The sequence below is a fragment of the Ursus arctos genome, unplaced genomic scaffold (assembly GCF_023065955.2).
Source record: "Ursus arctos isolate Adak ecotype North America unplaced genomic scaffold, UrsArc2.0 scaffold_10, whole genome shotgun sequence".
Taxonomy (NCBI): Eukaryota; Metazoa; Chordata; class Mammalia; order Carnivora; family Ursidae; genus Ursus; species Ursus arctos.
Window position 1 is genome coordinate 67723916 of NW_026622764.1, and position 13062 is coordinate 67736977.

General features: G+C 35.0%; 1 protein-coding gene across 6 annotated transcripts in view; it reads left to right on the forward strand.

Moving 5' to 3' along the window:
* Nucleotides 1-13062, forward strand: part of LOC113251236 (uncharacterized) — a 573820-nt gene that overhangs the window by 506614 nt on the left and 54144 nt on the right. For 5 of the 6 annotated variants that reach the window (XM_057309344.1, XM_057309347.1, XM_044381738.3 and 2 more), the window contains one exon: nucleotides 11409-11837. In XM_057309344.1, coding sequence (XP_057165327.1) covers nucleotides 11409-11627 — 219 coding nt within the window. In that variant the 3' untranslated portion in view covers nucleotides 11628-11837. Of the gene's footprint in view, nucleotides 1-11408; nucleotides 11838-13062 lie in introns of those variants that run through there. The other variant, XM_057309351.1, reaches the window with a different exon arrangement.

The window sequence follows — 13062 nt, forward strand, 5'->3', positions numbered from 1 at the left end:
GGATTTCCATATTAACCATTATTTTTATCAGTCCCCCCCCATGTGTGTGCGTGTGTGTGTGTGTTGACTGAATGACCTATCATTCAACCTCAGGTCAACAAAATGATTTAAACTACTGTCTCTGTGGACCCATTTAAGATGAAAGCATATAAATCAAGTGCTATGAAATAATAAAAGAAACATCATTCATCACACTGTTAGTCTGCAGTAATGAGGCTGGATGCTGAGTTTGGGTTAAGAGGAATAGAGCTGTCTTATAACATATGCGACATATGGAAGCCGTGTGCCCAAGTGTTTGTGGTATAGATCATCTTGCAGGAGACTTCATGCCTCCACTGAGAGCACACACTTGATATTTATGACCCATCTGTCAACTCAGAGTTTACTTTGGTTTTTATGTTCCCAGTTCTCCCAATCTTGGTGGCCGTGAGAAAGTGAAGCATAATTGGTTTCCATGGAGATATTATCACTCTTTGCCTGTTGTAGTGCAGCTGAACACTTTAATTCTACTTGTTTTCATGTTTAAATGCATCAATAAATTGTTCAGATTATCTTTTCCCAGGTGAATTTCATGTCCAGAGTGTTGTTACTTTTTCCAAATACTTAGTTGCTTGTAATGTTATAAGAGGAAAGGAGGTAACTTGCCTGCATTGAAATAGATAACCAAGACAATATAGCCCAACACTACATGAAAAATAAGTACCAGTAAATGCACTGACTGAGAGCCAACTACTCTTACTTATCCAACTAAAATTGTATACTGCATAACAATTAAGTGAGAGATGAAAAGTTCATTCAGTTTTCTGGTTATTTTCTACAGCCTAAGTGTTATTTTTGTCACTAAATAACAGCCAATTTTTTGCCACATAACAATTGCGATAGAGAATGTGAAAATAAGTGAGTTTTGAGCATTATCTATACCAAGAGTTCTGAAAAATAAAGGGTAAATCTTATAAGTACTGTGCACTAACTGATTTTGCCACTGGAGGTGTAATAAAGGGTAAATCTTAACCTTGAAAGTGGCGGTTAGGTTAAGAGAGGTGTGCTCTGATCTGGATGGGCCAGATGTCCTCTAAGGCACCCAGTCCCCAGATGGCTTCTGTTCCTCTGCCTACCACATTAACCTTGACGTTTTTAATGATGCTTTCCTAGCCCATGGCTTCTCCTTCTGTATTCTTTGAGTGATTCAACCCACAATCATGGCTTCTGTGGATAGTAGGCAGGTTTGTTTGTGCCCCAAACATCCCTGCAGAGCTACACACCCATTTTCCTAACTGGCCCAATGGCCTTCCAGAGGCCAGTTTAGGCCCCTCAAATGCAATATGACCAAATCTAAACTCTTTTATCTTCCTCTTCCCTAAATCAGCTTGCCTCTCTTTATCTTTTGCCTCTGGAAATGGCTCCACCAAACTCCCATTGTCTAAGCCAACCTTCTTCCTCACCACCTATTCCCACTGCTCTGGCTTAAGCCTTCATCATCTCTTACTTGATCTAGCGTAATGGCATCCTTACTATTCCCTGTCTCTAGTCTTACACCACATTAATCAGTCCCTCAAAATCTTGCTCTAGTGTGCAAATTGTTGTAAGCTTTTCCCTTGATAAAAATTCTTCAAGATCTTACCATCACCTAGGACAAAATCTAACTTCTATTTACAATCTACCAAATTCTTCATAAATCTAAACTTTTGTTCTCAAATCAGCACCATCTTCTTAACTGCGCTGCTTTTGAAATGTTAGTGCTTTCACATTTTATAAAAATAACATATATATATATGTATATATATATAGTTTTAAAAATCAAGTAGTACAGAAGGTCTATAATTAAAAGTAAATGTTCTTCCCCCAGTCCTGTCCTCCTCCCAGTCCAGATCCCCAGGACAAGCACTTTTCAGCACTCATATCTAATTCTGGTATTCACCAGTGTATGTTTAGAAAATATACTTTTACTATCATTTTTTGCTTAGCAACTTTAGGGATCCCATTACCTGCATTCCCCACCTCCTCTAATACAGTTACATCACCTATGTATCTCTCTTCCTTTTTAAACTTCAAATAATATAAACTTCCATTTCTTATGGCATCAATTCTAGATATTGCCTTTCCACCCTTCAGATTGTAATATTAGGATAATAGCCTTCCTACATTTTCCTTCACCTATTCTCTCCATTCCATGCCCCTTCCTAAATTTTATCAAATGTGCGTTTACTTTCACAATCTGTACATGCTATTCTGTAACAATGATTTTTCTGTTCTTTTTCTGTAGGTGGATTTTTCAAGTTTTAAATATCAATGACATACTTACATTATCATGAACCTGTAAATATTGTTTACTGCAGAGCTCTTGTGTTATGATGTTCCTCTCCTTTACAGTTTTTATTTTCTGAAATACTAATTGCCTCTCTTTATCATATTCTTAAATTCATCCAGCATCTCAGTTGTACTGTGTGGTCTATGGATTCTCTTTTTCTCCATAAGATCTCCCTCCTGGGTTGTCCGTCTTCCTGCTGCCATCTGGACTGATTGTTCTCTAAGCCTGCTGCATTCTGTCACTCTGGGACTCTTACTGTTCAACTGAGTAGAAGCCATTGTTTTCTGTATCCCTTCCTTTGTTACTGTCTCATTTGGCTGGAACATGAGTAACTTCTTAAGAAGTAGCGCATAGTGCATGGGAAATAAAATTTCTGCATCTTGGCATATTTAATAGCATATTTACTGGCTCTTCACACTTAACTGATAGTGTGGCTTGTATAGCATTCCATATAACTTTCCCTCAGCTCACATAAGGCATTGATCCACCTGATTCAGATCTAGAATTATTTTATGCCCATCTTATTCTTCCTTTCATGTAAGAGTTTTATGGTTTCCTTCATAGATCTTTTAGATTGTCCTTTTATCCTTGCTTCTATTAAATTTCACATTGTTATGTGTAAGTGTGGGAGGTTTTTATCTTTTGTTACTTTTTTATTATGCTAGACATAGAACCTTTTAATTAGAAGATTGGAGAAAATTATTTCTTTGATAATTTCTGCTCTCTAATTTCTTTATTATGTATGGAAACCCCATTCTTTGGATGTTGTACTTATGATTTCATTTATATTAAATTCTAGGAAAAGAAAAACTATCATGACAAAAAGCATACCAGTGGCCACCCAGGGCCCCTGGTAGACAGATGGGATTGACATCCACAGTGTATGAGGGAACATGTTGACAGATGAAAATGTTTTATATAATGATGATGGTGGTGGTTTCATAAATGCATGTTTGTCAAAGTTCATCCAATTGTACACTTAATATTAGGAAATTTTGAGGTACATTATACCTCAAGGAAAATAACCTTTTAAAAAGGAGCTGAGTCCAAACAAGAGTTAGAAGCATAATGAGATCTATAGCATGATACTGTCATGTAAATTAAAAGTAAATATGGCATACCCATAAATTGACTATCATTCAGCCATAAATAGAAAAGAAGTACTGACCCATCCTATGACATAGACGAACTTTATTTTCAATTATGAAAGTGAAAATAGCCAGACACAAAAGCGACATATTGCATGATTCAATTTATATGAAATATTCAGAAGAGGCAAATTCATAGAAACAGAAGATTTGCCATTTCCAAGGCCTAAAGGAGAGGGAATCAAGGTGACTCATTAATGGATATAGAGTTTCTGCCGTGGGGTGATGAAAATGTTCTAGAATTAGGTAACAATGATGGTTGCACAACACTGAATGCACTAAATGCTACTGAATTACATATAACATGAACATGGTTAAAATAGTAAATTTTGTGTTATCTATATTTTCCCACAATAAAAATAAGTACATGTATACTGTTTTTCCACTTGCAGCACTGATAGGGTAGCTTATATTAGACCAAACTTTCCCCCAAGAAAAACTATAAAAACAGTATACATGTACTTTAGAGGGAACAAAAGCTTTTGAATCTGGTCATCAAAAATTGGCCAAGGCAGACAGAACATGAGGGAGGGAATGTATGATAGTCTCTCAGATGGACCCCAGTGATCATTGTTTCATGGTATTCATGCCTTTGAGTAATCCTCTTGAGTGTAGGCGTGACTTGTGATTTGCCTCTAACCAGTATATTGCAAAGACAATAATCTGTCACTTCTGTGATTCCATTATGTAGGACTATAACTTCCATCTTGCTAGCTGAGTCTACTATGCTCTCAGTTTGTATACTTTGATGAAGAAAGTGTTGGAATAGCCCATATGGCAAGGAATTGAGGACAGCCTATGGCTAAAAGCTACCCAGGAAGTGAAAACTTCCATCTAATAGCCTGCAAGAAACTGAAACCTGCTAACAACCACTGGGTGAGCTGGAAGTAGATTCTCCCCTGGTCTAACCTTGAGATGAAATCCTAGCTCTAACTGACACCTTAGTTGCAGCCTCATAAGAGATCTGGAAGCTGAGAACTCAGCTAAGTCATGTCTGGACTCCTGACCCTGAGAACTGTGAAATAATAATTTGTGTTGTTTTACATCTCTAAGTTTATGATAATTTATTACACAGCAATAAATAATATAAAGAGCTAAGAGCACAGAGGGGAGGATGATATAGTAGGTGCTAGACTGTCTTTGTCCCCCTTTCCCTCAGGGAATTGCTTGTTTTTGGTGCAAAAGATTGAGGCTGAGCAGAAAATAGCTGCCTAGAGATTTTTCTAGTTGGGAGTCATAAATGAATGCAAGATTAATAAGGCAGCCAGACTTGAAGTACTAAAATCCTAAAGTAAAGGAAACCACAGAAAAGTGAGTCCAACATTCTGCATCATTCTATATGGCATTTATCCTCAAAGAATTTGCCACATCATAAACTACTTTGGGTTGAGAGGCCAAGAAACTTAGCAGGAAATAGTTACTAAATGGCTACATGATAGAACAGAGTTTATACACTCTAACAGAGCTGGGGGAAGTAAAATTGCAGATCAGGATAAGACAAGGAGGAGGGACCCTGGTAAATATTTCTTGTTTTTATCTGAGACCCCTAAAGTGCCAACCACTAGATGAAGGGACCAAGTGGAATGATCAGCCCTCAGAAAACCTGGAATCCCACTTGAATCATCTCAAACCCTGATTTAATCAAATTTTTTGCTTCTAGTTTAACTACTTCCTAAAGGGAAATTAAATAATCTCTGGGACCCACAATCTATATGATATTTCATATAAAATGTCTAGCACTCAATCAAAAAAATGCCAGGCATGGCAGAAGACAGGAAAAACAACTGATTACCAAAAGATAAAACAAGCAACCAAAACAGATAATCCAGAAGATAGATGAAAAAGTAGAGAATTTTCCATAATATTGGAATCTTTTTAAAGTTAAATGGAAATTTTAGATCTTAAAATTCCTATTACTGATTTTAAGAACAAATAAGAGAAAATTCACAGTAGAAAAAAGGGTTAGTGAACTGGAACATCAAGTCATTTGAAACAATTCAGACAAACCACCAAAAGAAAAAAAGAGGATGGAAAACACAAAAATAAACTATAATTGGTGGCGTGGATGCTGTAACATATACATAACTGGAGTCTTAGAAGGAAAGAAAAGAGGAGAATGGGATAAAAATATATTTAAAGGGACAAATGACTGATAATTTCCTAAAACTGATGAAATATATTAGCCACAGATTCAAGAATCTCTATGAATACAAGACCTTAAAAAAAAAAAGTAAAATCACAACTAGACACACTAATAACATTCCTGAAAATGAAGGATAAGAATAAATTTTAAAAACAGAAAAAATAAGCATTAATTTCCAGGGAGAAACAAAAAGAACTACTGACTTACTGAGAGAAATTATGAAGCCAGAAAACAATGAGATGGCATCTTAAGAAGTGATGAAATTATTCAATTAAAAAATCAAATTCTTTCAAAAGGAGAGATGAAATATAGATAATTTCTAATTTTAAAAGTAAAGAAATATCCATTTGTTATAAAAACTCTCAACAAAATGGGTATAGATGGAATGCACCTCAACATAATAAATGACAAGTCCACACCTAACATTATACTCAGTGGTGAAAAGCTAAAAGCTTTTCTTGTAAGCTCAGGAATAAGACAAGTATACCCGTCATGCCACTTTTAATCTACACAGTATTGGAAGACCTAGCCAGACCAGTTAGTCAAGAAAAAGAAAAGTCATCCAAACTGGAAAGAAAGAAGGAATACTGTCACTGTTTATAGATGACATGATACTATATATAGAAAACCCTAAAGCTCCACCAAAAAAATCATTAGAACTAATAGAAGAATTCAGTAAAGTTGCAAAATACGAAATAAGTACACCAAAATTTATTGTTTCTATACATTAATAATAAACATTCAGAAAGAGAAGTTAAGAAAATAATTCCATCTACAATGGCATCAAAAAGAATAAAATACCTGGAATAAATTTAACCAGGGAGGTAAAAGAACTGTACTCTGAAAACTACGAGACATTGATGAGAAATTGAAGAAGACACAAAAAAATGGGAAGCTATTCCATGCTCATGGATTCAAAGAATATTTTTATGTCCATACTACCCAAAGCAATCTACAGATTCAGTGTAATCCTTATCAAAATTCCCGTGGCATTTTTCACAGAAATAGAACAAACAATCCTAAAATTTGTATGGAACCATAAAAGACGCTGAAAAGTCAAGTCTTAAGAAAGAAGAACAAAACTGGAGGCCTCACACTCCTTGATTTCAAACTTTATTATAAAGCTAAAGTAATCAAAACAGTATGGCATTGGCATAAAAACAGACACATAGATCGATGAAATAGAATAAAGAACCCAAAAATAAACTCATACATATATGGTTAATTAAATTACAACAAAGAAGCCAAGAATATACAATGGAGAAAGGACAATCTTTTCAATAAATGGTATTGGGGAAACTGGACAACCACATACCAAAGAATAAAACTGGACCACTATCTTTCACCATACACAAAAATTTATTCAAAATGATTAAAGGCTCAAATATAAAACCTGAAACTGTAAAACTTCTAGAAGAAAACAGGTGGCAAAACTCTCTGACATAGGTCTTGGTGATGATTTTTTAAATCTGACACCAAAAGCAAAAGCAACAGGAACAAAAACAGGTAGGACTGCATCAGACTAAAAAGCTTCTGCACAGCAAGAGAAACCATCAACAAAATGAAAACGCCACCATTGAATGGAAAAAAATATTTGCAAATCATTGCTCACACAACTCAATAGCAAAAAAAAAAATCCAATTAAAAAAGAATATCCAAATATGCATTTTCCCAAATAAAATATACAGATGGACAAAAGGTACATGAAAAGGTGCTCTAATATCACTCATCATAAGGGAAATATAAATCAAAACTACAATGAGATATCACCTCACACCTGTTAGAATGGCTGTTATTAAAAAAAAAAAACAGAGCTAACATTGGTGGAGATGTGGAGAAAAGGGAGCCCTCGTGCACTGTTGGTGGGGATATAAACTGGTACAGCCACTGCAGAAAATGGTATGCCAAGTTTCCTCGAAAAATTAAATAGAACCACCATGTGATCCAGCAGTTCAATCTCTTGGTATTTATCTAAAGGAAATGAAAACAGTAACTTGCAAAGATATCTGCACCCCTATGTTCATTACAGCATTATTTACAATAGCCAAGACATGGAAACAACCTAAGTATTCATTAATGGATGAATGGATAAAGAAATTGTGGCATATATACCATAAAATATTATTCATCTGTAAAAAAAAAAAAGGAAATATTGTCATTTCCAACAACATGAATGGATGTCGAGGGCATTATGCTAAGTGTAATAAGTCAGAGTAAACCAAATATAACATGATCTCACTGATATACAGAAATTAAAAAAAAAAAAAACACCTCACAGATACAGAGAACAGACTGGTGTTTGCCAGAGGTGGGGGATGGAGTGGGCAAAATGAATAAAAAGAGACAAAAGGTAAAAACTTCCAGTTAAAATCATGGTGATGTAACCTACAGCATGGTGATTATAGTTAATAATACCATATTATACATTTGATAGTTGCTAAGGGAGTAGATCTTCAAAGTTCCTATCACAAGAAAAAATGTATAACTGTTTATGTTGATGGATGTTAACTAGATATATTATGATAACAATTTTGCAATATATACATCTATTGAATCATTATATTGTACACCTGAAAATAATGTTACATGTCAATTATATCTCAAAAAAAGTAAAGGAATAGAATTTATCACCAGATAACCCATGCTAAAAAAAAAAAAATTGTATACATGGTAAATGGAAAAGATAAAAAGAAATTATCCCAGTGGAATCACAATATAGAAAGGAATAGAGAGCTTTGAAATTTTAAAAATTAACAGTAGATTTCTAAATAATCCATACATAAAAGAATAAATTACAATGGAAGTTTTTAAATATTTTGAACTAAGTAATAATAAATATTATATAGGAAAGTTTATTGGATGCAATTAAAGTTGTGCTCTAAGGAGAATTTAAAATGTATAGGTATATAAGATGCATATATATTAGAGGTATATATTAGAAAAATTAAAAAGGCTAAAAATCAATGATCTGATCTAAGCATCCACTTTTGAGAAGAAAAGCATTTTTGAGAATAAAGCAAAATAAATCCCAAGAAAATAAGAGAAGGAAGTCATTAAGAACAGGGAAGAAATAATTAAATACACAATAAAGGGAAAAAGAAGAGAAAAGAGGAAAGAAAAGAGAAAAGCAATGAACTCAAAGCTGGTTCTTTGAAAAGCCATGACAGGACTGATAATGAAAAAAGGAGAAAAGACATAATTGACCAGTATCAGAACTGCGAAAGTGATGTAACTACAGATTCCACAGCCATTGAAAGGATGAGACATTGAAAAGATGATAAGCACAATGCTATGCCAATAAATTTAAATTTGGGGATGAAATGAGGAAATCTCTTGAAAAAGTAAAGTTTGCCAAAACTGACACAGAAATAGAAAAATCTGATATATTAAACTGAATCTATAATTTAAAACCACCTCATAGAAAGAACTCCAGGCCAGATCACTTCACCAGTGACTTTTTCCAAACATTTAAGAAAGGAATAATGCCAATTTTAAACAAACTCTTTCTTAAAATAGAAAATTTGGGAACACATCTCAAGTTATTTTATAAAACCCACATAACCTTAACACCAAAACCTAACAACATTCTACAAAAAGAAAATTATAAATTAATCTCTCATGAACATGAGTTGAAAAATGCTAAACAAAGTACTGATACATTGAATCCAGGGATAGAAAGGGATAATAATACATCTCAACCATTTGGGTTTATTTCAAAAATTCAAGGCTGTATAACAATAATAATGTGATTTATCATTATTCAAAAAAGAGAAAAAAGCAGTGATCTCAAAAGATGCAGAAAATTCATTTGATAAAATTCAAACAGTGGTTTATACTAATAAAAATAAAACCTAGCTAACTATGAATAGAAGGGAAATTTCTTAATCTAATGGAGGGCACACACACACACACAAACTATAGCAAGCATCATACATATAAAACTGCAAGAGCTTTTTATGCCTGGGATCAGGAAAAAGCAAGCATATACACTGTTATTACTTCTGTCCAACATTGCATTGGAAGTCTAGCATTTACAGTAAGGCAACAAAAGGAGATGGATTGAAGAAATAAAGCTCAGTTAAAAATGACATTATATATGTAGTAAATTTTAAAAAATTTAAAAACCTTTGGTGGGGTGTCTGAGTGACTCAGTCAGTTAAGCATCAGACTCTTGATCTCAGTTCAGGTCTCAATCTCAGGGTAGTGAGTTCAAGCCCCTCGTTGGGCTCCATGCTGGGCATGGAGCCTACTTAAAAAAAATGTTTGGTAATAATTTTAGAATTAATATGTGAATGAAACAAGGTGGATAGATCTAAGGTTAATGATGAATCAACAAAGACTCATATCCAAAATATATTACACATTCCTATAAACCAGTAAGAAAAAAAAACAGATAAGTCAATTTTTCAAAAATGGATGAAAGATTTAATCAGGCATTTCACAGAAGAGGCTATCCAAATGGCCAGTAAATGTATTCAACCTCATTAATCTTCATGGGAATGCAAATTTAAAACACATTGAGGTATGACCACACATCCATCAGAATGACTAAAACCTAAGAGACTGAAAGTAGCATAAGGATGTGGAGGAGGGGATGGAAGTGAGCTCTGAGGACGAAAGCTAAGAGATGCCTGCCTGCCCGCCTCACTAAATACATGAACTAATAAAACAACCGGGAAAGAGGATAAGGAAAGAGGTGAATACTTTTATATTTTAACGTAAGTATAGCCTCTCCAAAAATAAATCAAAGGTGGAGGAACAGCAGGGGAAAATATTTATAGGTTTAACTATAAACAAATTAAAATTTCTTCCTGGCAAAATAAAACCAAATGGATCCCATAAATAAAGTTAAACATTAAACTAGTAAAAAAAAAATGCATACAACATATATCACAGACCAAATGAAATTATATCCAGAATGTACAGAGATATTATTAAGCACAAATCAATAGAAGCAATAATTGCTATTTGTGGCATAACTGGAAACTACTCCTGAAGAGGAGAAAGGTGTTCTTACTATAAGTTTGACAAAATCCCGAAAACAAATCAGCCCACATGATGTCAGGCCACTGACCCACTTTTCAAGGAGTGGACTGGAGGTACTTGTACCTGTCATCCAAGCCTTATCTGGAAGAGTACCAAGGGGACTTGTATTTCCAGAGTTCAGCCCTTGCAATGCTAAGGAGAATCTTTTTTACAGCAGTGGCCGAAACACCATCTCACAACTATTGTCTTAGAATCTCCAGGGACAGAGCTCAGGTATCTGTATAATTTGAAAGCCGTTCAGGAAATCGCTTGTGATCATTGAGAGTGGGGGACTTAAAGCTCTCAATTGAAGAAGCATGAAAAGAAGAATCTGTTAACTAAATAGAGGAAGGTATTCTTCGAGTTGAGGTTGTATACTTGATCAACTGCTTCTGCTCTTCTCACATTACCTCTTCTTCTATCCTTCTGAGTCAGATTCAGAGTGCTAGATGAAACAAAAAAAGTATTTGAGGGAAAAAAGAAACCTTCCCTTTCCTCACTTGAGCCCTTCTTTTAAACATTGAATTTCCAAAGTATTTGGGAAAACATTTGGGGGCAAATCGTTTGTGGTTTTTTCCTTATCCTCCATCCTTGTCCTAGGCCAAGCCATTAACTTAGTTGGGAGAATAAAAGGTTGTGTATAATGGACAATTTCTCTTACTAGTCCCTTCTGGAAGCATTGAAAGACAAGAATTATGAGAACAACCTCTCTTCCTCTCCCTACGAACCCATTTCTACAGACTTGAAAAGTTAAACTTCACTTCCCTCCTTTCTTGCTCCCTAGGTCAGAGGTAAGGATGAGTGGAGTGTTTCAATATGGACTTCCAGCCATGGTGATGGCTCTGACACCACTGCCCCAGGGCACGGGAAGCCATCACTAGGCCCCCTGCATCTTCACTGCTCATCCATCCCCAACACAGAGGCCGCAAGGGGTAAGTGCCTCATTTCTCTCTCAGCCGGGCTGATGCGACGACCAGGGAGTCACAATAAGAGAGGGAAGTAAGTGAGAGTATATGGACCATTAGCTGCTCATAGATGAAGGCTGTTGTATGTGATTGGCAGTACAACCTACTCCAGGCTGGAGAAACCTATTAATCTTATTGCATTAAAATACACTTGATAAAATCAATGGGCAGGTAAGTCTTACAATCTGAAATATTGGAATATACATATTACCTCATTAGCAAGGACAGGTCTATAAGTTAACATAACATGCTTTAGGATGAGTTTAGGGAGTTTTATATATAGATATAGATATAGATATAGATATAGATATAGATATAGATATAGATAGATAGATATAGGTATAGATATATATTTGTATATAGTTGCCTTTTTTCCAATTAATTAAATTAACCCCGACTTATAAGTGAGGTTATAGAATGAAATGATTCAGAAATGGATTGTGACAGGAGAATATAAAAGCCTGTTTCTTTTATATTTTTAAAGAGGAGGTTACAGACTAATCACTTGCGGAAATTTAAGTATAAATTCCTCAAAAGCTTATTGGGAGGAGAAGGGGAAAAAATATTTTTTCCCTCTTACGTTGTTTGAACTGATTATTTGGCAAATAATATCTCTGATTAGACTATTCAAACACTGGTGTGTTCTGCTAACTTTCTTTGTTTGACTGCCTTTCTTCATATCACTGGGGACATGAGAGGGTATTTCTGCATCTCAGTTCCAGGCAAGTGAGTCAGTGAGTACAGCTTTCTGCATTAATATGTCAGGATAAAATATCACCATTAGCTTCTGATGATAGGGGATATATTTCATCATTCTTAAATTGCTTTTCCCTCAAAAAAAATTTGTCAAATTCTGATATAAATTTCTAGGTTGTATTTTCTTCAGTTTGTGAATTTCTCTTTGGAACTATATTGGCAGGTATGTTTGGGTTAATTACACGGCCAATATAGTGGGTTCAGTGCACCTGTACTGGGAGGTCATTTAAACCCACTGAAAGGTTGGCATTGGTGCTTGAGGGAGTCCTATTTTGCATCATCACAAAGCCATGAGCTAAATTATCTAGAGTAGCAGCCTTCAAACTACGTAAGTGGTTATGATGTTTAACAGAATCAGTTTCCAGATCTGCACTTGCATATGTGCCCTGAACTTGGTACTGCAGGTCTCCTTCCCCATCTCACTTTTCACTCTATGAAAGGAAGGCCTATCACTCTCCTATCCCTAATTTCACTATATGTTGCTCTGGGTAGGCAAACCACCAAGTGCAAAACAAAGGATCCATTCAAAATCTTGGTGTCAGCAATGGGAAATGATTAAGTAAAAGTCCTTATATAGGTGAGGTGGTTTCTAGTTCTTTGCTGTCAGCAAAATTGAAAGATGACATAATGGAATTATTATTAGCTGGTAGATCACTAAACATCATTTTAAAAGAATAAATTACTATGTAATTTTTGGCACGTAACTCAGGATTTCAA